This window comes from Enhydra lutris, unplaced genomic scaffold (assembly GCF_002288905.1).
Source record: "Enhydra lutris kenyoni isolate GAN:26980312 unplaced genomic scaffold, ASM228890v2 scaffoldscaffold2, whole genome shotgun sequence".
Lineage (NCBI taxonomy): Eukaryota > Metazoa > Chordata > Mammalia > Carnivora > Mustelidae > Enhydra > Enhydra lutris.
In genome coordinates, this window is record NW_019154086.1 from 28,807,524 (window position 1) to 28,834,242 (window position 26,719).

At 39.5% G+C, this 26,719-nt stretch overlaps 1 protein-coding gene and 1 long non-coding RNA gene across 2 annotated transcripts in view; one reads left to right on the forward strand and one right to left on the reverse strand.

Moving 5' to 3' along the window:
• Nucleotides 1-22,613, reverse strand: part of LOC111147755 (protein phosphatase, Mg2+/Mn2+ dependent 1L) — a 309,613-nt gene extending 287,000 nt beyond the window's left edge. Inside the window, exon 1 of the mRNA XM_022503986.1 lies at nt 21,704-22,613. Within this exon, the coding sequence (XP_022359694.1) occupies nt 21,704-22,102 (399 nt within the window). The 5' untranslated portion in view covers nt 22,103-22,613. The remainder of the gene's footprint in view (nt 1-21,703) is intronic.
• Nucleotides 22,614-23,292: 679 nt separating this feature from the next.
• On the forward strand, nt 23,293-24,064 carry LOC111147774. Its single transcript, XR_002640649.1, has one exon. It is a non-coding gene; the product is annotated as an uncharacterized LOC111147774 (long non-coding RNA).
• The last annotated feature ends 2,655 nt before the right edge of the window (nt 24,065-26,719 follow it).

A 26,719-nucleotide genomic window follows, 5' to 3' on the forward strand; every position in this document is an offset into this window, starting at 1 on the left:
AAGGCCTTAAATGACACACTGGACCAGATGGACATCACAGATATATTCAGAACATTTCATCCCAAAGCAACAGAATACACATTCTTCTCTAGTGCACATGGAACATTCTACAGAATAGATCACATTCTTGGTCCTAAATCAGGTCTCAACCGTTATCAAAAGATTGGAATCATTCCCTGCATATTTTCAGACCACAATGCTCTGAGGCTAGAACTCAATCACAAGAGGAAATTTGGAAAGAACCCAAATACGTGGAGACTAAACAGCACCCTTCTAAAGAATGAATGGGTCAACCAGGAAATTAAAGAAGAGTTGAAAAAATTCATGGAAACAAATGATAATGAAAACACAACGGTTCAAAATCTGTGGGACACAACAAAGGCAGTCCTGAGAGGAAAATATATAGCAGTACAAGCCTTTCTCAAGAAACAAGAAAGGTCTCAGGTACACAACCTAACCCTACACCTAAAAGAGCTAGAGAAAGAACGAGAAAGAAACCCTAAACCCAGCAGGAGAAGAGAAATCATAAAGATCAGAGCAGAAATCAATGAAATAGAAACCAAAAAAACAATAGAACAAATCAATGAAACTAGGAGCTGGTTCTTTGAAAGACTTAGTAAGATCGATAAACCCCTGGCCAGACTTATCAAAAAGAAAAGAGAAAGGACCCAAATAAATAAAATCATGAATGAAAGAGGAGAGATCACAACGAACACCAAAGAAATACAGACAATTATAAGAACATACTATGAGCAACTCTACACCAACAAATTTGACAATCTGGAAGAAATGGATGCATTCCTAGAGACATATAAACTACCACAACTGAACCAGGAAGAAATAGAAAGCCTGAACAGACCCATAACCAGTAAGGAGATTGAAACAGTCATCAAAAATCTCCAAACAAACAAAAGCCCAGGGCCAGATGGCTTCCCGGGGGAATTCTACCAAACATTTAAAGAAGAACTAATTCCTATTCTCCTGAAACTGTTCCAAAAAATAGAAATGGAAGGAAAACTTCCAAACTCATTTTATGAGGCCAGCATCACCTTGATCCCAAAACCAGACAAGGATCCCATCAAAAAAGAGAACTACAGACCAATATCCTTGATGAACACAGATGCAAAAATTCTCACCAAAATACTAGCCAATAGGATTCAACAGTACATTAAAAGGATTATTCACCACGACCAAGTGGGATTTATTCCAGGGCTGCAAGGTTGGTTCAACATCCGCAAATCAATCAATGTGATACAACACATTAATAAAAGAAAGAACAAGAACCATATGATACTCTCCATAGATGCTGAAAAAGCATTTGACAAAGTACAGCATCCCTTCCTGATCAAAACTCTTCAAAGTGTAGGGATAGAGGGCACATACCTCAATATTATCAAAGCCATCTATGAAAAACCCACCGCAAATATCATTCTCAATGGAGAAAAACTGAAAGCTTTTCCGCTAAGGTCGGGAACACGGCAGGGATGTCCGTTATCACCACTGCTATTCAACATAGTACTAGAAGTCCTAGCCTCAGCAATCAGACAACAAAAGGAAATTAAAGGCATCCAAATCGGCAAAGAAGAAGTCAAACTATCACTCTTCGCAGATGATATGATACTATATGTGGAAAACCCAAAAGACTCCACTCCAAAACTGCTAGAACTTGTACAGGAATTCAGTAAAGTGTCAGGATATAAAATCAATGCCCAGAAATCAGTTGCATTTCTCTACACCAACAACAAGACAGAAGAAAGAGAAATTAAGGAGTCCATCCCATTTACAATTGCACCCAAAACTATAAGATACCTAGGAATAAATCTAACCAAAGAGACTAAGAATCTATACACAGAAAACTATAAAGTACTCATGAAAGAAATTGAGGAAGACACAAAGAAATGGAAAAATGTTCCATGCTCCTGGATTGGAAGAATAAATATTGTGAAAATGTCTATGCTACCTAAGGCAATCTACACATTTAATGCAATTCCTATCAAAGTACCATCCATTTTTTTCAAAGAAATGGAACAAATAATCCTAAAATTTATATGGAACCAGAAAAGACCTCGAATAGCCAAAGGAATATTGAAAAAGAAAGCCAAAGTTGGTGGCATCACAATTCCGGACTTCAAGCTCTATTACAAAGCTGTCATCATCAAGACAGCATGGTACTGGCACAAAAACAGACACCTAGATCAATGGAACAGAATAGAGAGCCCAGAAATAGACCCTCAACTCTATGGTCAACTAATCTTCGACAAAGCAGGAAAGAATGTCCAATGGAAAAAAGACAGCCTCTTCAACAAATGGTGTTGGGAAAATTGGACAGCCATAAGCAGAAAAATGAAATTGGATCATTTCCTTACACCACACACGAAAATAGACTCAAAATGGATGAAGGATCTCAATGTGAGAAAGGAATCCATCAAAATCCTTGAGGAGAACACAGGCAGCAACCTCTTCGACCTCAGCCGCAGCAACACCTTCCTAGGAACATCGCCAAAGGCAAGGGAAGCGAGGGCAAAAATGAACTATTGGGATTTTATCAAGATCAAAAGCTTTTGCACAGCAAAGGAAACAGTTAACAAAACCAAAAGACAACTGACAGAATGGGAGAAGATATTTGCAAATGATGTATCAGATAAAGGGCTAGTGTCCAAAATCTATAAAGAAATTAGCAAACTCAACACCCAAAGAACAAATAATCCAATCAAGAAATGGGCAGAGGACATGAACAGACATTTCTGCAAAGAAGACATCCAGATGGCCAACAGACACATGAAAAAGTGCTCCACATCACTCCGCATCAGGGAAATACAAATCAAAACCACAATGAGATATCACCTCACACCAGTCAGAATGGCTAAAATTAACAAGTCAGGAAATGAGAGATGCTGGCGAGGATGCGGAGAAAGGGGAACCCTCCTACACTGTTGGTGGGAATGCAAGCTGGTGCAACCACTCTGGAAAACAGCATGGAGGTTCCTCAAAATGTTGAAAATAGAACTACCCTATGACCCAGCAATTGCACTGCTGGGTATTTACCCTAAAGATACAAACGTAGTGATCCGAAGGGGCACGTGCACCCGAATGTTTATAGCAGCAATGTCTACAATAGCCAAACTATGGAAAGAACCTAGATGTCCATCAACAGATGAATGGATAAAGAAGATGTGGTATATATACACAATGGAATACTATGCAGCCATCAAAAGAAATGAAATCTTGCCATTTGCGACGACGTGGATGGAACTAGAGGGTATCATGCTTAGCGAAATAAGTCAATCGGAGAAAGACAACTATCATATGATCTCCCTGATATGAGGGAGAGGAGATGCAACATGGGGGGGTTAAGGTGGTAGGAGAAGAGTAAATGAAACAAGATGGGTTTGGGAGGGAGACAAACCATAAGTGACTCTTAATCTCACAAAACAAACTGAGGGTTAATGGGGGGAGGGGGTTTGGGAGAGGGGGGTGGGATTATGGACGTTGGGGAGGGTATGTGTTATGGTGAGTGCTGTGAAGTGTGTAAACCTGGCGATTCACAGACCTGTACCCCTGGGGATAAAAATATATTATATGTTTATAAAAAATAAAATTAAAAAAAAAAAAGAATGCAGTCATACAACTTGGTGTTTCCTTTTCATTTGTTAGGCATCGTTCTTTCTAGAATTACTGTAAGGCATTGTTATTATAAATGCAAGCATCTGGGACAGGGCAGGCACACCACAGGAACTCATCAGAGGCTTGAGACTCAAGGCAGGTGAACTCTGGTTGGAGAGAAAAAGTACCTTAAAAATGAAAAAGAACGCAAAATGTTCAATTGCCCATCACAGACAATAAGTTCAAAGGAAGGAATGATTACTTAAAGCTGACACGACCAAGCAGGAACTCACAAAAGAGCTGGAGATTGAGGGGAGCCTGGAAATTAGGACAAGACACCAGATATGGGAAGAGGAATAAGAACTCTCTCAGAGAATGAATAGAGCTGACAAAGGAGCAGCAGTGATCATACAGATCCATCGGGCATTCAAGGAATAAGAGACCATTTTTGCTCTAGTACAGAGTTTTGTGTAGAGGAGCCACAGAAAATAAGGTTGCATAAGGTAAAGTAGTCAGGGATGCCATTAGGAGAACCCCAAAAATATTTCTTTTCAAAGAAATAAATCATGGTTGGTATAAACCATAGACTTTTTAAAAAGAAACAATGTATAACCCAGTGAGTTGAGAAGCCAGATCTATCAGAGATATCAGTGAGTAAATTGGACAGGCGAGAGACTAGAAACTGAGTGAACAGTTAAGAAGCCACTGTCACAATCCAGGCAGGAAGTGATGAAAGGCTGAATTAGCATGGTGGTGGTACAAACATAAAGATGGAGACAGGGATGAAAGGTATTAAATAGTCTCACAGACATGAATGAAGAGGGAAGAAGCAAAGATGACATGGTAATTCCAAGACTGGGAGACTAGGAAAATGACAGCACCATGAGAGGAAAAGGCAAATCTAGGGAGGAAATTAATCTAGGGACATAAAAAGCAACTACAGTTTCAGACTGATTGTTATCACGGTCATATCCAGAAAGAAAGTACTAAATCATCATGCAAAGACATGAGCTTAAGACGGGAAGGAAAGCTCTATGCTCAGAAAGGACGGCTGACTCTGTAGAAGCTGCTGGTGCAAACAAATTAGGACCAGCACACTGAGTATAGCCCTCCTCAAAACCCAGGTTCATGAAGGAAGTGAAACCCTCAAAGACACTGGAGGAGCAAAAAAAATTTAAGTGTTGTCATCAAAGTCGAGAAGATGAGTCTCAAGAAGACAGAGGTAGTGAAGAAAGCCAGAACCTACAGAAAACGGTAAGGGCTGAAAACAGGCCATCCTACATACCAAATAGAAGATCCCTGGAAACCTTGAGAAGAAAGAAAAACAAAACAAAAACAAACAAACAAACAAAAACCCCTCAGGCTCAAAAAGTGTCAGAAGAGCAAATGAGTAAGTAGGAAGAAAGTGGAAGCTGTGTCCACAGTGTACGCTTTCAAATGAAGTTTAAATCTCATTCAGATTTTTAATCTGAACTACAAGAACATGTAGATTTAAGAAAACGAAAGAATGGGGTGTCTGGGTGGCTCAGTGGGTTAAAAGTCTGCCTTTGGCTCAGGTCATGATCCCAGGGTCCTGGGATGGAGCCCTGAGTTGGGCACCCTGCTCAGTGGGGAGTCTGCTTCTCCCTCTGCCTGCTTTTCCCCCCTTGTGCATGAGCCAGCGCTCTCTCTGTCTCTGACAAATAAACAAAATCTTAAAAAAAAAAAAAAAAGGAAGGAAGGAAGGAAGATAGATAGATAGATAGATAGATAATTGATAATAGAAGCCGTCTTTAGTAGTCACAGGCCCTAATCTTTCTCTTCTGCTCTCCTTGTTTCATCAGATTTATTGGTTACTTTATGCATCCTCTCAAGACGTCTCATATCTGGGCTGCACTTCTAAGCCTTTCTCCTTTCAGTGAGAGAGGGCCATGTCTCATCACTCCTATCCCTTTTACCTCTTTCCTTTTCTCACTCACATCATGGAGGCAAGGACAAAAGTCAGATTTTACGAGAAAACCAAGATTTGATAGTCATTCTTCAGTATTTTCAGAAGAACGCCATCTTCCAAAAAGCACATCAGAAATGTACTCAATATCATTAGTCATCAGTAAAATGCACATTAAGAAACCACTTCATAACTACTAGAATGACAAAAATTAAAAAGACTGGCAAGGATGTGGAGCAACTAGAACTCTTATACATCACTGATGGAAATGTAAAATAATACAACCACATTGGAAAATATTTTAGCAGTTTTTTAAAAAATGAACATACACCTAACATATTAACCAGCAATTCTACTCCTAGGTATTTGCCCAAGAGAAATGCCTATGTCCATACAATGACTTCTACATGAACGTTCACAGTCAAAAACTGAAAGCAACTCAAATGTCCAACAATAAGGGCATGGATAAACAAATTTTGGTATATCCATACAATATAATAGTAAGTGATAAAAATGAATCAACTATTGATAGATGCAACAACATAGATGAATTTCAAAATGATTCTGCTGAGTGGGGGAAAAAAGCTAAAAAAAAAAAAAAGAAGTACATGCTGTACATTTCCATGCATATAAAATGTTACAAAATGTAAACTAAGTCTATAAGGACAGAAAGCAAATTAATGGTTACCTAGGGATGGAGAGAGGAACTCAAGAAAGACAGAAGAAAGGTATTACCAAAGGGCATAAGGTGACTTTAAACAGTGTTGGATATGTTCATTATCTTGATGGTGGTGATGGTTTCACAAATATATGCAAAACTGATCAAATCGTATATATTAACATAGGCAGTTTATTTTATGCCAATCATACCTCAGCTATTTTTAAAAACAGTTGGGACAACAGGCAAAATTTGAATATATACTGTGTATCAGATAATACTGTAACAATGGTAAATTTTTAAAAGTGAAGAAGGTGCATGTCCTAATCCCCATAATATAAAGTCACCACAAAGGCTGGAGATGAGGGCTTCTCTCTGGTAAACTGGGAACATCATTAGGGCACTTCCACTATTACCTTATTTTTGAGAGAGAGAGAAGAAAAAAAAAAAAAAAACTAGCTGTCCTCTTTGTCAGAGAATGCCCTCTTAAGCAATGTTTCCGAAGTACATGCCTGCCTGTCCTCCTTCATGTCTAAAACTGTTTGCATTACATAATCCTTTGGGGATAAACAATTTCCATCTCTGTGTGGCTCTAATAAGAAGATCAGAGAACTTCTCTGGCTACTGTCAGGTTCTCAGTTCTCTACCCGCATGATTCTTTAGCAGCAGCTACTTGGATCCTGTAAAATACAAGCTTCTTTTCCAAGAATTCTTTGCTGCTCAAAGAGTCTCGCTTTTAGACTAACTCATGGCCAGACATTTATCAAAATAATTTAGACCTACAGGTACCTTATCAGGTACTCAGGAGGGATGCCAGGAAAATGGGAATGGTCAGAATCCTCGGCAGGTCTCTCTTCTGAAATCACTGGAGAATAAAACCTCCCAGGGTCTCAAGCCATAGGCAAGAAAGAAACAGCAAGTGTAAACTTTTTGTATGTATTTATGAGCATAAATTACCGGGCTAAGTGCCCATCTCCATATCCCCCATCTGGTGTCAAAGATGTGGCTGGCACTTAGATTAAAAATAAAGCACTCAATATGGCATTATAATTATCTTTCTAAAATTGACTTTAAAAATAATCAGGATAAATTAATCTTACTCCCAACTCCAAAAGCCACATATTTATATGCTGCTTTGTATCCTTAATAAACTAAATCTTCTCAAAGTGATCACACATAGAAATATACAATATGCTCTCTTTAAAAGAAGAAAAGTTCCTGTCATCATCTGAAAATCTCAATATATTCATCAATTTTTTATTCTATTATCTCTCAGAGGTGCAGTGAAACTATACCATTCACAAATTTACACAAACTCAAGATAACTCTTTTCTTATCATTTAAAACACTATAAAACTATATTTTATATGCATATACTTTATTCTGTACTATACATTACTTTGGATATGTAGTTACACATTTATAATTACATATAATTCTACAGAGTAAGAGGTGAAAATCACACACTCTTCTTTATGGGCAATTTGAGGGATCTTACCTAAGATTTCGTCTCTGTACACTAATCCTACCTAACCCTACTCAGGATGAGAACCTTGTGTAAGCAGCTGCAGTTTCCTTACAAGACAGGTAACAGAAACAGGGCAAGGATTTTCTGCAGAGGAAATTCTAGAGAAAATAAGGACAACCTTCACCAAAACTAGCAGAAATGCAAGGGCAAGATGGCCCCAGATTTCCCACTTCTCGAGAACCAGCAGAAGATATTCCTGTGTGTATCTTGCTAGGTCTTCACAACCTGCAGAATCAGTGTAAGTACAATATATGGTTAGATACTGTGCTTATTGTTTAGACTATTGCTTTCTGGGACATTCCCATGAAATGGATCTAGTGATGATGATTCTTCCCCAAAGCAGAAAAGACAATGTTCTCCTCTTCAGGTAATCAATACACACTAATTGTCAGCATCACATCTACACCAAGTTCTAGTCCAACTTCGTGATCATTCATTCTCTCGATTACCATACCTTGAATATCTTTTCTTCTTTGACTCTTACTTAACCTTTGGATTTCATCTTTCCTTATATCAGTAAAGATATTTTAGCCTTATTATCCATAAACCGAAGCCATTTCACATTTCCCTGATCTCAAACTTTTTCAATAATCTCAAATACAAGAATATAACACTCACTGTCATGTGCATTACAGAACATTATTCTGTTCTAGTTAATGCAAAGAGGCAGGAAACAAAAACAAAGAGCATAACTATTTAGAAAGCAGAAGACAAAATTACATGATTTGTAGACAATGTGATTGCACATCTCTTAAAAGACAAAAAAAAAAGAAAAAAAAAGTAGAAAGAATGAATCACCAGAAAAGCCACCAAAACTAAACAGGAAGTTTAGTCAGGCAGCATTTCTATGGACTGGTAATCAACAGTCAGGAAAACCTAATGAAAAGATGGCCTTATTGTAATCAATTTATAGCAGTAGCAGCAGGATGAGTATTTCAACCTCAAACACAAAACTCAAAAACTCTAAATTGGCGTACAGAAAAATAGGAAGACTTTAATACCCTCCCTTCTCACTGGAGCCCAGACCACTTCCAGGCTGTCCCCCTCTTAAATGTGTACAAAAACTCTGACCCTCCCAGGAATCTCTTCCCTCAGGCCTGGAGCAGATTAGAATATTTTAAAACAAAATTAACAAAACGTATGACAACCAATAATTAAGAGACAAAAATCCTACCAAATTTGAACAAATTCATTGTCTAAAGCAGGAAGGTAGCAAAAGAGAAATGGATGGCCCACGAGAGAACTGCTGGGATACTTCCACATTCATCAGCAGTGGTACCCGTACTGAACAGAGAGAGAATCATATACTAGAGCAAAAAGCACCTTGCTGTTCTCCAGTCACTCAGGGCATTCTTTGTTGCTGGTTTATACAGAACGGAGAGAAAATCTGAGTTAGAAACTGACCTAATAGTTTCTTAAGACTTGTTGGGCCCTTAACCAAATTTATATCTCAGCTCTAGGCAAAGTCACCTCTAAGCCAATCCAAAACTACGATGGTTTGCCCTTTTCTAAAGTCTTCTAAAGCTTTCTTTTTAACTCATGTCAGTGTTACATACTTCACAGCAACAGTCTCCGATAAGTCTGTTAACATGCAGACAAGAAATATTCCAAGCTACCTTCTCTGAACCCCCTTCCCAACTGTGTGGCCCACCCAACAACTATTCCCACTTCCCCTTCTTCCTAGACAACAAAACTCTAGCCTTGTTCCCCTTTCTAAGCTGTCAGGACCTCCAGAGAAGGTTGGGCTCCTCCCCAGACCAAGATGAATTATGTCAGGTCAGAGTTCACCATGGTGATGGTATTCCCATGGCCAAGTCACTGATTTAGGCATGGACACAATTCTGGCCTAAAGATGTAGGAGTGTTTCTAGAAAGATTTCTTCGAGCTTTAAGAACACAGGACAGGTACAATTTCTTTTTTCATGTCTCTGGATATAGTTATATAAAGATTTGAAGACATTGAACCACTTGATCAACCAACTTTGGAAATACCTACACTTCCAGGCCTTTTGTTAAGTGAGATAATAAATGTCTCTAGAGTTTAAACTGCTTCCACCAGAGTTTTCTGTCATTTGTAACCAAAATCTTCCAAATAATATGTAAATGTCCATGTAAATGTCCAACTAGAATATACTCCACCTATAGCCTAAGCATCTGACAATGGACACAAAGACAAAACTAACCAATCTGTAAAACCTGAAGAGGACATTTTCTTTATTGCCAAAACAGCTCGTTAGTAAGAGAAGCTATTCTTGATCATCTGGAAACTATTCTGTCTTTGGTAAAATTACCTTGTGTCTCCTTTTTTTGAGATGAGTGTTTCTCCTATAAATTTGATGTACTTATTTAATAAAAGGGGAAAAAGGGTTTTGATTACCATAATCTTATTGACTTACAAATGGTAACAACCTAATCCTAATATATCTCTGTTGAGGCCAAACTAAGAGAAATAGGTTTAAACCAAAAGGAACTAGTTCATATATAAGGATGAATTTCCTGAGAGAAAAGACCATAGAAAAAAAATTCTCCAGGGACAGTATGGGATCTCCTTGATAAAAGTCTTTAAAAATAGATTATTCGTGTAGCTGTGAAGCTTTAGGACTATATTTGGATTACATGACAATTCAAGATTCCTGCCAGGCCTATCTAAAGAGAAAATATATCTTCTTCCTAAACAGAAAAGTAGAAAACCTCTAAGTGTTTAAATAAAAGAGAAGCAGAAACTTCTTAACCCCAAATTCTGGGTCAGTCATATTTATCATATATATGCAAACCAGTTGTTACATCAAATTCATCTCTTCATTGTAGAAAGCAAAAAGGTAAACAATATGACAAAAAATCTGACTATGTCTCAATTTCCAGAAAATTCAAGTGTCAGTAAGAGACTTATTTGACCAGAAAATGCCCAGTGACTAATTAAACTGTAAGTTAATTTGTTTAACTAAAAAGAGATTTGAAAGCACATAATGGATTAAAAAGAAATGGTATATACTTAACAGAAAAAAAAGTTTTTGCCCTATGGCAATTCTATAACTAAAATAACAAATTTTTAATTTTTTTTCTTAAGATCTATTTATTCATTTATTTAAGAGAGATACAGAGTAGGGAGAGGAGCAGAAGGAGAGGGAGACAAGCAGACACCCCTCTGAGCAGGAAGCTGGATCCTAGGACCCCAAGATCATGACCTGAGCTGAAATCAAGAGTCAGACATGTAACCACTGAACTGCCCAGGAGCCCCTTAAATGTTTTTAGATGAAGAACTTTACTGTCCAAGAGTAGTGCTGAATATAGACTGTCCTGTTAAAAATACAATTTGAAGTCTTTAAGATTTATTCCTACTGACCATTAAATCCCCAGTCACATTTATAATGACTAAAATCTGGAATATTCGTGTTGAAGAGCAAATGCAAGTAAGTGTTCACTTCTCTAGGGAAGTCATACGGTTTGCTGACATGATGTGCAATGGATAACTGGTCTTTGGTTTAGCAACTAAGACAAATAGATTATCTGTCAGCTGCTCAATCCTGGAGCAGAACAAGGAGGGCAATAATGATGGACGGTATGGTAAAGATGTGAGTCTCAGAAATACAGACTACCGCTATGGTGCTTTTTCACTTTTGTACCAGTTAGAAAAAGGCACCCTTCCCAAGTAATTATGCCTAACTTGGGGAGCAGACAGTTCTTTTTTACATTAGGAATGGTATCTATCTGGTATCATTGTACAATGAACATTTTTACAAATTATTTGTAGTAGCCCCAGACTTACCATCAGGAGCCTTGTGCCCAGTAGCAGACAAGAACTCCCTTGTCTTCTAGGAATGGAGGAAAGTAAGTCAGTCTCATTTTTAACAGAATCAACCACCAAAACCTTCCCTCATTCTAGACAAGTTGAAGGCAGCTAAGGTTCCATTAAATTGAGTCTTATTTTCATTAAACAGAGAAAAAGAAAAAAAATTCTCCAGAAAAATCAAAGTGATCAAACTTTGTAGATTTGTTTTTCAGATGTTATTATATCTTCACTTTTTAAGCACAGCTTTTCATACCACAGACTTCAACTTTATTGAAAGAACATCAATTTATCAATATGTATAATTTTTCTCTATGTGAATACTTAAAGTGCTTTATAGGGATGACTTAAAACTATAATTTTTTTTTTTTTTTTTTTTTTTTACAGACAGAGATCACAAGTAGGCAGAGAGGCAGGCAGAGAGAGAGAAAGGAGGAAGCACGCTCCCCACCAAGCAGAGAACCTGATGCAGGACTCGATCCTAGGACCCTGAGATCACGACCCGAGCCAAAGGCGGAGGCTTAACCCACTGAGCCACCTAGGTGCCCGAGATGACTTATAACTATAAAAGAAAGCTATAAAAGGTACTGTAGCACTATTACTATTTTTTAAATGATGGGCTTCCTTTGTTTATTTAAATTTTACCTTTGAAGATTCATATTAAAAATAGATTATAACTAGCCATAACCAAAGCTTGGGCTCAACTTAAGGCTAACTAAGGGAACAATGTATGAAGCAGCCTTCTAGAATGGAAACAGAAGACCGTATCTACTCAAACTAAACATACCAACTCAATATTATAAACAAATGAAAAAATAATACTTTGCTACTTAAAATTAATAACTTTACATATGACTAAGTTATTTTAGTTCTAAAAAAACAGTTCTTCAGTATAAAAAGAAATTGTTCAAACACATAACACACAACTACATATTTATCTTGAAGTCAAGCCTTTGGTACTTTAAAGTAAAATAAATAAAACCTAAATCATTTTTGCAAATGGCTATGTTAATGCCACTGTATATTCTACGCAAGCCTTTCATGAACTAACAGGCAAAAATGTTAGAGATTCTCTGTAATGGGACAGAGATCCTGCCGGCAAAGAAGGGGAGTGGATGAGAATGGCTGTTTGTGAGTCACCACCTGCTGACTTCTGACCCTAATTTTTTTTAACTGTAGGACTTCCTTAGCCAATTATAAGCTCTACCTACCAAGATTTCCAGCATTGAGTTTTCAACAACAATGCCACACGTCACAGAATGACGGTCAGAGTCAAATGAAAAACTCCAAGTCCTACTGAGCAACATGCGAAGACCAGGCACTGCTCACCTAACAATGCTATCCACACATCATTGTCCAGATTACAAGATTCATGGAGTTTAAACTGATAGCATAGGGTTTGAAGACAGCTCTAGATCAGAATCCCAGTTTGATTTCACCACCTATGAGCTACAAGAGACTCTAGATAAATTACCTAACTTCTCAGTGCCTTAATTTCTACATATATATAGTACTCACCTCAAACACTGTTATGATCATTAAAATTAGATAATATATATAAAGTACTTTAAAAGCTGCCAGAAAATAGTATACATATTCAATAAATGGCAGCCATTATTATTATTATTACTATTACTACCAATAATGGCGGTTTCTTTATTTCTCCTCTGATCCAGAAACCCCACTTCTAGAAATCCACCCTGGAGAAATAATCCAAACTACAGTAGAAACACAAAAATTATTATAATTTCAAAAATAATAATTATTATTATCACAATGTTATTTACAATAATAAAAAGTTAATGCTACCTAAATGTATACCAATTAGAAAGCAACTGAGTTACTTACCAAATAGCTATACAGTAAAATATTAATGTGTCACTAAGAAATACATTAGAAATATAATAAAGAATTACGGAGCAAACAAGTTCATGTCTATAGGCTTACAAATACCAAAAAAAAAGCCAAGATTTTAAAACTATATGTACATCATTATAACAATGTAAAATATATTTAAAATCATATTAAAAAAAGATGAGCAAGTAATACACCAATATCAAAAGAACAGGTAAGACAAGAGGATGAGATTTTGAGATTTTTTTTCCTTTTCTTTTCTGCACTATCATGTAATTGTATTACTTTCATAATTTTAAAGTCAATCTATTTTTAAATATGTTTAGCTTGCTACAGATATATCCACTAAATAGGATTATTCAAATGGTAATAAAGTTACACCACAAAAATATATTACTGAAGCGGTTAAAGTTCAAAATAGAAATAAAGAATAATCAAATATTTCAAATATTAGCACTCAAAATAAAAATATTACTTTTTTTGAGTTTTTCAAGTATATTTTTATTGAGGTATAGTTGACATACAACATTATATTAGCTCTAGGCATATGACATAATGACTTGATATTTATACATATTGAAAAATGATATTAAGAAATGATCACCACATACTGAGAAATGAAAATCTAGTAAATATCTGTTACCATACATAGTTACAGAATGTTTTTTTCTTGTGATAAAAACTTTTAAGGTTTCTTCTCCTAGCAACTTTCAAATATGTAACACAATAGTATTAACTATAGTCACCACACTGTACATTACATTCCCATGACTTCTTTATTTTATAACTGCAATGTTTTACCTTTTGACTCTTTTCATCCATTTTGCCCATGCCTCCCCCTGCCTCCGGAAATCACCAATCTGTTCTCTGTACCTTTGAGCTTGGTTTTATGACCAATAATGACTCAAGTACCAAAACTGGTGAATTATTTACTTGTTAAACTAAGCTAGAAGAGATTCAGGTTTATTACTATAACGTCTTCTCATTTACCTGCATTAGAAATGGGGGTGGGATTTCTGCTAGACCACTGGGAACTGCCCATAACTCTGGGTTCTCCATGAAGCTGTGTGACAATGAAATCTTAGCTGCCACAGAAGTCACAGTGGAAAGCTATTACAAACCAGAGTTCTTCAAAGAGTGGCATCACTAGATGTGCCTTCCACCCAAGACAGGAGGAAGCAGCCTGAATTTCCTCTTATTATGGCCAACAATTAAATTTTAAAAGCTACTTTTTTGCTCATAAAAAGCAAGGCAAAACAGATAGTGAGACTCTAGAGGCAGCCAGAGACTAGAAGAACCTTCTAAAAAATCATTCTAGGCAAAAATTAACAAGGCAAGAAACAACAAATGTTGGAGAGGATGTGGAGAAAGAGGAACCGTATTACACTGTTGGTCGGAATGCAAGTTGGTGCAGCCACTTCAGAAAACAGTGTGGAGATTCTACAAAAAATTAAACCTATAACTTGGCATTGCACTACTGGGTATTTACCCCAAAGATACAGATGTAGTGAAAAGAAGGTCCATATGTACCCCAATGTTCATACCAGCAATGGCCACAATAGCCGGACTGTGGAAAGAGCCAAGATGCCCTTCAAGAGACGATCGGATAAAGAAGACAAGGTCCATATATACAATGGAATATTACTCAGCCATCAGAAAGGATGAATACCCAACTTTTGCATCAACATGGATGGGACTGGAAGAGATTATGCTGAGTGAAAAAGTCAAGCAGAGAAAGTCAATTATCATATGTTTTCACTTACTTGTGGAATATAAGGAATAACATGAAGGACGTTAGAAGGAAAAGAAAAGTGAAGGGGGGAGTATTGGAGGGGGGACGAACCATGAGAGACTGTGGACTCCAAGAAACAAAACTGAGGATTTTAGAGGGGAGGGGGTTGGGAAGATGGCTGAGCTTGGAGGTGGGTATTAAGGAGGGCACATATTGCATGGAGCCCTGGGTGTTATATGTAAACAATGAGTCTTGGAACAGTACATCAAAAACTAATAATGTATTGTACAGTGACTAACATAATAACATAAAAAAAGTAAAAAAAAAAATTCTACTCTTTTAAAAATAAAATTAAATTAAATTTAAATTAAAATTAAAATCACTTTACTCCATCACAATGGAGATGGCTTCTTAGCAGATTAGAGGCCAAAAACTTCATTTAATGATTTTTCCACTCACAGTGCTGATATGAAGTTTCTTTTTTAAATAAATATATGTATTTTTTTAAAAAGTCAATCTAAAAAATATTATTGACTATCTCAAAATATAGGGTACTCAAAAAGGAAAAAAAAATAGGTACTGGCTTCTAGAATAACAGCAGTTGAGGAAAGCCTGCTCTAAACATATGGGCTACCCGTGTTTTTTCCAACTGTGCTGCATTTTACTTCCTCTATAACCTCTTCTTTTTCTGTCAACCTGTAACGTCATCTTCTCATCCTCCCTCCGCCTAATCTCTGTCTTCTGAAACGCTAGGATATAATCGAAAGTCCGCTCCTCTTCAAATTTATCCAAGACTCCCCAAGCTCCCTCAGTCAAGCCATCACCCTCTCGTGGTTGGCCTGACCCCACCTCATAGCTCTGCTATTAAGAAGCTCATCTGAGGGGCGCCTGGGTGGCTCAGTGGGTTAAGCCGCTGCCTTCGGCTCAGGTCATGATCCCAGGTCCTGGGTTCAAGCCCCGCATCGGGCTTTCTGTTCAGCAGGGAGCCTGCTTCCTCCTCTCTCTCTGCCTGCCTCTCTGCCTGCTTGTGATTTCTCTCTGTCAAATAAATAAATAAAATCTTTAAAAAAAAAAAAAAAAAAAAAAAGAAGCTCATCTGTCCAAGTAGATGGAATGTTCTCTGAGGGCAGAGAATGCAATGATTCACCTTTAGGGATCACAGAGAACATAACACTGTTTTCCACATGTGTCCGACTATATAGGAAATGTTGGTTTAATTGAACTGAATTTCTGAAGAATCTGTTCAGAAGGTGCACCAAGGTCAGCAGTCATGATCCTACATTCACCTATAAATAGGTTCCTAGGCATGGGAACTGGCTGACTAAAGGGGAAACTACCCTTCTTTTTTTGGCAGAAATATCAATACGTCATTTCAAACCAAAGTAATCTGACTTTTCTCTTAAATCAAAAGGCATTTGTCCACATTAAATCCACAGGCCTCTTGTAACCTTGGTAATGTAGGAGCTCAACATTTACTAATAGCACCTATAACGTCTGAAAAGCGGATCATTCATCATGTCACTCATAATTTAATTATTCAGAACTATATCTTATTTCAGAAAGAATCCAATGAAACCTAAATAAATACATATAAATACAAGATAAAATGACATATCTCAGAAGAGAAAGAAAAATATAAAACAAAGGAAAACTGAATGTGGGAAAGATAAGCTGTCCTGGGAGTGAGATTTTATATACCAAATCAATGTATTCTATAAAAATGTGCACATTTGTTCAAGGTAGGTCAGAGGTTTGGCTCTAACACTTCTAGTAGCCAACAAACACAGGATGATCCAATCAGTCACATGATTCAATTCTTAAGATAAAAACACGAAGCAATCAAAGAACTGTCTTTCCCTTGCTCCTCATAAAAAGGAAACAATATAATGCAACAAATGAAGTCCTTGAGGACATCTTTGCCGTTGATTTCTCAGAAAACTGTGGGAAGACCATTCCTCATAACAACCTTCATAGGCAAAGGACAGCACACAAGTTAAGAAATGCAAATGATGGAGAAGATGAGAATCAGGCCAAGGAAGGGGTCCAGGTACACAGCTCCTTGCAGGTCTAGATTTATCAAAATCAGATTTTATTCTACCTGAACCAACTTAAAATCCAGAGGGTTCATGCATCCACTTATCTTTAAAATTATAAAGAAAACTTGATGCACACATCCATTCTTCTTGGGCTATGTTTGTAGTTTCATAACATCCTCAAAGGGAAGCATGACTCAAGAAATGTTAAAAACCAATGATCTAAAGAAGTAGAGTATCGGTATCCTTCAGGGAACGTTCCATAAGCAGTTTCTTCTCTGAACTTCCAAGAAGTGCTAAGCCTCAAGACTGCAGCGAAATACAACTTCTCTGATGCCAGGTGTGGAACTCTAAGTTTAACCACTGGCCAACCTATGTGTCAACTGTATGATACCATGACCTTTAATAAGTAGTGAGGGAACACATAACCATCTGCTTTTTCAGATAGGTTTCAGCCATGAACATTGACAAAGTTGTCTCAAAGGATTGGTGATATTTCTTCTACATAATATAAAAAGGAAAAGAAACAAAAAAACACCCACCTTTCGCCTGTAGATAAAAATTACAGATAAGCACACACACACACACACACCACACACAAACCTTTTTCCTAGATAAAAATTATTTTTTAATTTTAAAAATAACCTTTCCACATCAGTTGGTATATTTGAGTATTTTTTCCTTTTTGTTGTTTCAATCTTTTTAAATCTTTTGTTATACAGAAAAACAATCACAGCCATAGCTTTACACAAACACACACACACACACATACACACACACACACAGAATCAACCATCCACCACAGTATCATGGTTAGAATGTCTCAAAGGCCTGACAGCATCAAGTGAGGAAGCTGGCCTATCGGACCACTGAGACAAAGCTCTTTAAGATTCATTCATGTAGAAGTCACAGCTATCCAGAGTCTGGTCCTCAGCATAAGAAGTCCAGAGATATATCTTTGTCAAAAATATACAAGTGAATAGACTAAAGGGTACCAACTCATTCTAAGAGGCTGAAGTGCAAATCAGAATACCAACTTATTAATTAATCATAGAGAACTGTCTTTTCCAGTAATCAGAAAGTTTGCACCAAAAGCCAGGATGCTGCTTCCCCAATGCTAAGATACCTGAAATCCCAAATTGGTAATCAGTTTACCATCAGTTAGAACAAAGAAATATAGAGTTTGAGGAATACCAAATAAATTATCCATATCCAACATATGCCTTTCTAGTGATCAAAACTGTGGCTTTCACACAGAGTCTCTCTTTCTAGGATGTTGGTGCCCTAACAGTGCAGACTTCTTGGTCTCTAAGCTTTCTTTTCCACATCCTTCCACATCCATTAAGTATTTTTCTTGGTATGTATAATACAACTGATAGATGTGTACCTTACGTGCATTATTATCCCTATTTTTCAGACTAATAACTCCCAGATAAAGTTGATTAAGCAACTTGTCCATGGTCACAGCTAGTTTAAGGCAGAGCAGAGATTCAAAGTCAGATCTCAAATCAAAACCTGTGCCTTTAACTTGCAGTAAATTATTCAAAGTAAATTATTCTTTCCCTGGGCCTCCCACCTCCCAGTATGATTTAAATGTCCCTACTCAGTGTTCCCATAACACCCTAAGCACATCATGACTATAATTTTTGTTATATAGATCTTTCTCACTACACTGAAACTTTGTGAGGACAGGAATCCTGTCTCATTCACCTTTGTATCCCTAGTGTGCTATCAAGGTAAATATGCAAACTGATTTGTCCAGTGGTTTAATATAAAAATCACCAGGGCGCCTGGGTGGCTCAGTGGGTTAAAGCCTCTGCCTTCAGCTCAGGTCATGATCTCAGAGTCCTTGGATCAAGCCCTGCATCAGGCTCTCTGCTTGGCGGGGAGCCTGCTTCCCTTCCTCTCTCTCTGCCTGCCTCTCTGCCTACCTGTGATCTCTGTCAAATAAATAAATAAAATCTTTAAAAATATATACATGAAAATCACCAAACTCAAGGCCTTGAACTAACCTTAGGAAGGTCACATCTTAAGCCCATCAACAATATCTCATCCAAAAAGTGGGATGAAGTATAGGTATACAAAGTGGCTTAGGACCTTTCTACATTTAAAAAGCAGTACTATTGTAGATAAGACCTCATTTTTTATAGACCATCTTAATAGTTTGAATTATTAGAAGTAAAATTAAAGTCCTCATTTATCTTATGTATACAACATATATAAATAATAGGGAGTTCAGAAAAAGCTTCCTGTTTTCTGCAAGGAGACAACTATCCTCTATACCAAAATCAAACAGTGGCACCCTCCTCTGGTGAATATTACAGGAGCTAAAACAACACAAAAGAAAACAATTAGATGGTGGGGTTTTCTTTAAATGAAAGAAAAAGCAAGAGATAAATTACCTAATATTATGTGTTATTATCACATTCCCAATAGCAACTAAAGAACTATCTTTTACATTACTTTTCATATTTTTCCCTAAAACAAAGCCGAGATGAATGAACTGGCCACATATTATAGGAGATGACAGATAGAACAATTACTCTATTTTTAAGGAGGGGACCTATATGTGTAAAATTCTTCTATTTACATAATGACATTGATCGTGTCCCTTTTATGGATGATATATTTACCAGAAGATAGTACTGGAAATTTTTCAACCTGAAATCTGTTTAGATCTGCAACTTTCAGGTTTTAGAATATCAACTTAAAAGAAAATTTTAAAAAGTCATTCACTTACACATGCAGGCTCAAAATATGTCAGTACATCACATCCATGCAAGTACAGCCCAAAGTTTCACAACATTACTATTACATCTGGACCTTTAAATTAAAACTAAAACTGTGCTTTCTAAGACCAGAAGCAGATTCACAGCAGCCCAATTTTAATTTAAAAATATACAATAAATGTAAGCTTGATTAAATGATTTAAAACAGTCTAGGCATATAAAATGAAAATATAGACATTCTGATCAAACCAAGAAAACAATTTAGTCATTTTATTGGGAACATTATCATTTAAATATGTTTTTACCCAAGCACAGAACATCTCCTCCCTCAATTAATTTCAGGTCTTTTACCTACCCTGTGACCAAGGAGAAAGGAACCCCACCCTACACAGAAAGCTACAAAATTACAACCAGTAAGAAACCTTCATTTTGAAAGACAGAACATAGGGCTAGGTTGGATGGAAAACAGCAAAAATTGATTTCAGTTCTACCAAATAAATTTTCCAACTAAGTTGTCATTCCTGGCAAAGTTGGTTTAAAGCAGATACAGTAACTGGAAAGATTAGCAGAGTGGTGGGTGAAGTGACTTTGTATCAAAGACAAAATGCAAATAAGATAACCAATTGAAAGCTTTCTCAATGTTCACCCAAAACAAAGGCCAAAGAAAAAGCAAATCCTGAAAGAGCATGACCTGCTGGCATTCCCTAGAGCCCACCAGAGACCAGAAGGACTAAAATGAGAGTTGGAGGGAAAGTTGGATGCCGGCACAGAGCCGGGTGGAGGTGGGGGGTGGGGGTGCTAAAGAAGAAGGGGTGGCAAAGGAGGCAGAGGGAATATGAGTAAGAAAGATCTTGAAAAAAAAAAAAAAAAAAGTACGCAGCTTTGAAACTCTTACAAACTGCCAATAGAGATGGGGTTGCTGTCCTGATGCACTTGGGAGCTCGGCGCTGAAGCCACATTTGCCACTCACTTCCCCTGGGCCATTGCCCAAGGACCAGAGCCAACACTCGCCCCGACCTCCAGGAAATCTGAGCCCCGGCACTCAATTAGGGTGCCGCAGAAATGCGGCAGTGGGACCTCAACCGGCTCTAACAACATCTTTTGCCCCAGATGAACCCCAAATAAGGGACTTTAGAAGCAGAGAGATGCTTGCGCACCCACGCCGGCCAGGGCGCCCGGGCGAGATCTGGGCACCGCCGCCTCTGCGGGCATTGCCACCTCTGCAAAGGCCGGAGGCATCCCGATCCCGTGGCACGACCCTACTAGAAGCAGGCGGCGCCGTTGTCAACTAGCTCGATTGCACTTGCAAAGTTAATGGAGTTGTGAAGAAGCGCGGAGCTGCCCTTCGGGTTCCTCCTTTAGGAAAATGGGACATGAAGGAGTAAGAGCTTCCTTCATCCTCAATGAACTCTCACTGACTCGGCTCTGCAGATTTTTTCTCTTTTCCCTAAAGAGAATCAAAGATATTTTCTTCCTTCTTTGTGCCTCGCTTAGCCTCAAACCCTAGAACAGGGGCGCTGAAGCCCTAGGCCAAAGTTCACAGTAGAAACCGTAAACTCTCCACGAAAAAACCAGCACAGTCATTTGCTGGGTTCTGGCCTTGAGAAACCTCACAAATTATGAGGCACAAAATAGATTGTGGACGAACCTCCCTCCCCCTAAATGGCCACTGAGACCAAGAGGTCTGGATCTAGCAGTATTTTTTAGCAAGTTGAGCCACATTTGGATCTAGTGTCTTTGTCCAGCAGGGCACCAGGTCATCACCACGCCCCTCGCACCCAGTTCCGACCCCGCTGGTCACACGTCCTCTTGTTTAGCACACCCACACAAACGAAACCCCAGAGAACTCCTACCTCGCCCCCGTGTCCGTCAAAGATCCCGAAGATGGACGGGTGCGTCTTGTTGGCTAGGTCCGTAAGAACTTCAAATCGGTCCTCCATGTGGTCTCTACGGCCCTGGATGGAATACACAGCCACGTTGTGGCTCTTAAACTCCCAGGTCTTGGAAAACTCGGCCTCCAGGACGTCGAGCCCCCCAAGCCGATCGTTCTGCATGATCTCGGCCACCTTGCCCTTCACCATCTTCACGGCGTCCCGGCTGGACTTGACGATGGTCTTCACCTCGTCGGTGTGGAAGAAGTAACTCCACAGTGCCAAGCTGATGCACAGCAGGAAGAGCGTCTCGGGTCTCAGCAAGAAGTAGCGCATGATGCGACCCAGCAGAGACAGCAAAGTCATTGTATCCTCTATCATTTATTATCGCTACAGCCCCAGCCACCAGCAGCGACGCGCGCCCCGAAGGCTCTCCGGGTCCCGGAGCACTGCGGGGACAGCCCGCGGGGAGGGAGGCGGAGCAGCAGCCGAGGGAGGGGGGAGGAGACTCGCGGAGCCGGGCAGGAGGCTGACGAGCAGGCTGCTCCCAGCCCGCACGGCGAACAGAGGCAGTTTCCCTTTTGTCTCCTGGCCTCCGCGGCAAGGAGGCCCGCGCCTCGCGCACCGGCGCCTGTGCCCGCGGACCGCGCCGCCTCCCCTCCCCGCGCCCCTTTGTGAGGCGGCGGCCGAGACGGCAGCGGTGGCAGCAAGGCTGCACCGCTGGTGCCCGAGATGGGCTAGAGGAATCAAGTTAAAGTTGCGCCGGGCGAGTCTACGGTGGTGGGCGGGAGAATCCGGGGGCGCTGGGGCCCGCGCTGCCCTTCCGCGAGTGCCCCTCGCCGCTCTGGGGAGCGATCAGCAGCAAGGTGAAGAGGCGCGGGACGCGAGAGCCCGGCGGGCAAGGGATGCACGTCCCCTCGGTCGCCGCGGCAGGGGAGCGCAGAGCCGGCCGAGCGCTCCGATTCCTTCAGACACCCCGGGAAGCCCCAGAGAATAAAAGTTTTGCGGGAGCCTGGGCAGAGGCGGCGGTACGCGGAGCCCGGCGACGCAGCACGATCCGCGCTGAGCCGCAGGCGGCCGGCGGGCTCAGCCTGCCTCTCCCCAGTACCTCCCTGCTCGGCTCCGCACCGCTCGGCTCGGCAAGCTCGCTCGCTCCTCTCGCCGCGGATCGCGCTCGCCCCGCCCCGCGCACTCGCCCCGCCCCGTCCCTCCCCGGGAGCTGGGACTCCCGGCCCGAGGTGCTCGCGCCGAGCTGTCAAAGGCTGAGGCAGCTCCGCCACCGCTGGCTCTCTGGCGGCTCGGGGCGTTTCCGACGAACAGAGGGGGAGAAAAGGGGCGCGTCCGCTCTCTGGGTCCAGTAGATGGCCTTTCCTCCCTTGTGCGGACTCCCAGGACAAAATAATACTGGTTCTGGTCGTCTGAACGGCGGTTTTCTCAGGAGCTAGTATCGCTGGCTGGAAAGCAAAGTGCCGCACGTGAGCGATCCCCCCTCCGGCTGGTCGCACTGTAGTGCGGTCCCCGCCTCGCCTGGCATAAGGCAAGCGAGAAGGGACGCACTTCTCCAAGCTCGCAAAGCGAGGCGGAGAGGATCCGGCAGTTGGGTTCTGCGACAGAGGCCTGCTGGGATCTCACGAGAGGCGGAGAGCGAACCTCAGGCCTAAAACCTTTCTCGCGACGAGAAAAGACCCTCCCGACAACAGCAGGATGTGGGGACTCGGAGCCACAGGGAAATGCGCTCTGAGAATAACTTCGGGAGGGGCGAGGATGGGCTGGCCTCCCGAGGGCTGCGGCCGCCCCTGGAGCAGAGGACGCAACCACGAGGGCCTTTGGGCGGTGACAGCCCTTCGGCGGGAAGACAAGGAGCCTCCTAGTGGAGCCGCGGGGCGCTCCCGACCCCACTGCGGCGCGAGGGCTGTGACTGGGCTGTTCCAGTTTCAGGATCCCTTTGAAGCTCCAAACTCCAGGCCTCCTACCGCCTACTCAGTCATCACGGGATAAAGTGCGGTCCGGGTGGGAGTCTTTCGGTGAGCAGAAGTGAAAGGCCGCAGAGAAGAGTACGGGCTTCCCGAGACCCTCAAGGGTAACTTGGTGACGCACGGGCAGATGTCGATGGCCTTGAAGATTTGGGGGAAATGACCAATGTGCAAATCAGCTTAAAATCCAGAAAGAAGGGAGCTTTAAAGGAAAATAGTCACTCTCGCTACCCCTGTCCAGGAAGAAGAGTGCTGATCTGCAGCTTCCATTCCGCTAGACTGGAGAGTGGGGGCTGCCTGATCCAAGCCCAGCCAGTGTCTGTCTCCCCAAGCATTCCTGGATTGGTATGATTCCCGACTACGTTTTTTAAAAAACAAAAATAAATAAAAATAAAAAGGAATAAAATACTGGAAGGAAATACACCGAAATGTTCAGTGTGTTTAACTACAGTAGTAAATGGTATGTGGTTTTCATGTTCTGCTTTGGACTTTTTGTCTGCTTTCTACAACTTTTCCAAAACATTTACAAAATGCACAGATAACCATCAGAACAAGAAAGAAAGAAAGAAAAACTTTGACATTTAAATGGCATATACAGAATGTTCTCAATTATATACGCATGCATAGGAAAGACAGGAAGGAAATAGGAAGAACTGTTAACAGGATGTTGTTTTTGACAACTAAGATATGGTCCCCTATTTTGTTTTGCACTTTTTGGTGTATTCCACCTGATAAATAGAGTAAACAGTTTTGAAATTAAATTAAGTCATTCTGTTCAAAGGTCTTAAGCCATGAGATTCCAAAATGAGATAATGAATTTTAAAGTCTTTAGGAACTTTAAAGCAAAAGTAATACATTAGTGTTGTCATGAAGATATGAGGTTACAGTATTTCTTACTGTAAATTAGCAAATGGCTTTTGGGTGAATTATCAGTTTTTGTGTACATGAACCTTTCTCGAATGGCAAAGGCAATTTCCAGATAAGTTGATCAAGATTCCAGAACTACAGGTTTAACCAGGCCCTGGAGCAGAAGTAAGATTCCAAACCTGGTGACCCATCCAGCCTGTCCACAACATTACTATATTGATGATAGCAGCAGATACTCATGAGAGACATAACTTGTGTTTCCTCCATACCTAAATAAAGAAGAGAAAGGACCATACTGGTTTTCCTGGAAGTTAAATAGCAAAAGGAGGGCTTGACTTGACTAATAAATCCAGATACCCTATGGATCCTGTGGAGATATGCTTTGACATTTACATCTAAGTAGTTCATTTTTGTGAAAAATCAATAAAATGATTTTTCAAGCAGACCCTATAGGCATTTTTAAATTTCTATGAAGAAATTTGTGTCATTTACATAGTAACTTTTAAAGGCCTAATAAAGCATTTTGTTATAGGTCACTATGAATGTTAATATGTTTGAGAAAAAGACCTTCCTCTAGTGACAGACTAACATTTGCATATTCCTAGAAATCATAAAGCTTTTTCATGTATATCAATTTATTTCCATTCTCATAACAATCCTAGGAAGAAAATAAAGGAGGTATTACCTCTGTAATAAATATGAGGAAAATGAGGCACAAAGATGTTAACTGAATACCACAATTCAGTCTTAAGAAGTTGGAAAACTCAAACTCAGTTCTTCTGACCACGAATTCAATACTCTTAGCCCATTGATTGCCCAGTGATACTGAGATGATTAGTCTAATTTTTATGCTTCTCTAATAACATTTCAGTGGCTCTTTGTTATAGAAATCTGGGAGAGTACACAAGCCCCACAATGCTCACTTTAACCTTTGACTTTAGCCTTATCAGCACCACACTCCACGAACCCACTGAGAATAAGTGCTGGGCAGAGGACAAGAACAAGTAAACTGTCCTTCATCTCTACATAAAAGCCTTAAAGATTTGTTGCTAGAGTAAATACTATCTGAATTTCACAGGGAAGAAAAGAGTATCATAGACTCTGCCTTATGCAAATACTATACCATTACAGGTGACATAGTAATGAACCAAAAGTTAATTGCAATCTGGTTTTCATGAAATAACATTTATTATTTAATAATAAAAAGTAATAGAAAATGTTTATTAGTAATATTTACCAGGTAATTACCATTTTAACTTGGCAATGAACTCATGTCAGCCTTGCAAGAATATAAAGAACAAAAAATATAACTTTTAGAAGTAATACAGTCTCAGAAAAAACTTTCAGAATTGTAGCTCTTAGGTTTAAGAAATCTTTAAAACAGAGTTTGGTAACAAATATATTTTTTCTGTATGATGGTCTATGATGTCCTCAGTTCCTTTTGTTTTTGACAGTTATTGCAAAGTTGTAAAGGTTAAGTAAAATGACATCAGCTCTGGATGATGAATATAATAAATATCCCTGAAGTAAATTTTTAATTAATCTTCTATACATACAGAAATTCTCTGCACATTTTTCAGTTTCCCAATTATGAGTTTGATTTGTGTTCTGTTTTGTTTATATTTGTGTTCTGTGTTTTGTATTCTTTTGTATTTGTATTCCTTATTGTTTTTGCCTTCTGCCTATTAATATATACTGAGTAATGACTTGTATTCTTTTACTAATATTCTATCAATATACATCTATATTTTTAAACTATACATACAAAACTGTGCATAAAGCACAACAACAATGGGTACTACACCCATGAACCCATGAACCCACCATCCCACCTAAAAACCAAACTGTGACCAATCTTTGTACCAGCCTAGGAGTTTCTTTCCCTATTCCACTTCCCTGCTTGTCCTCCACAGGTAACCACTATCCTGAATTTTATATTTCACCGTCCCCTTGTCTTTTTAAAAAATAACATCATCATATATGTTTGTATCCCTAAGTAATATATTTTTTTAATGCTTGCTTGGTTTTAAGCTTTTTATAAAATGGGTATCTTACTGTGTGTAGTCCTCTGGGGTTTTTTTTGTTTGTTTGTTTGTTTGTTTTTGTTTGTTTGTTTGTTTGTTTTACTTAATACTGCTTAATACTGTATTTCTAGAAC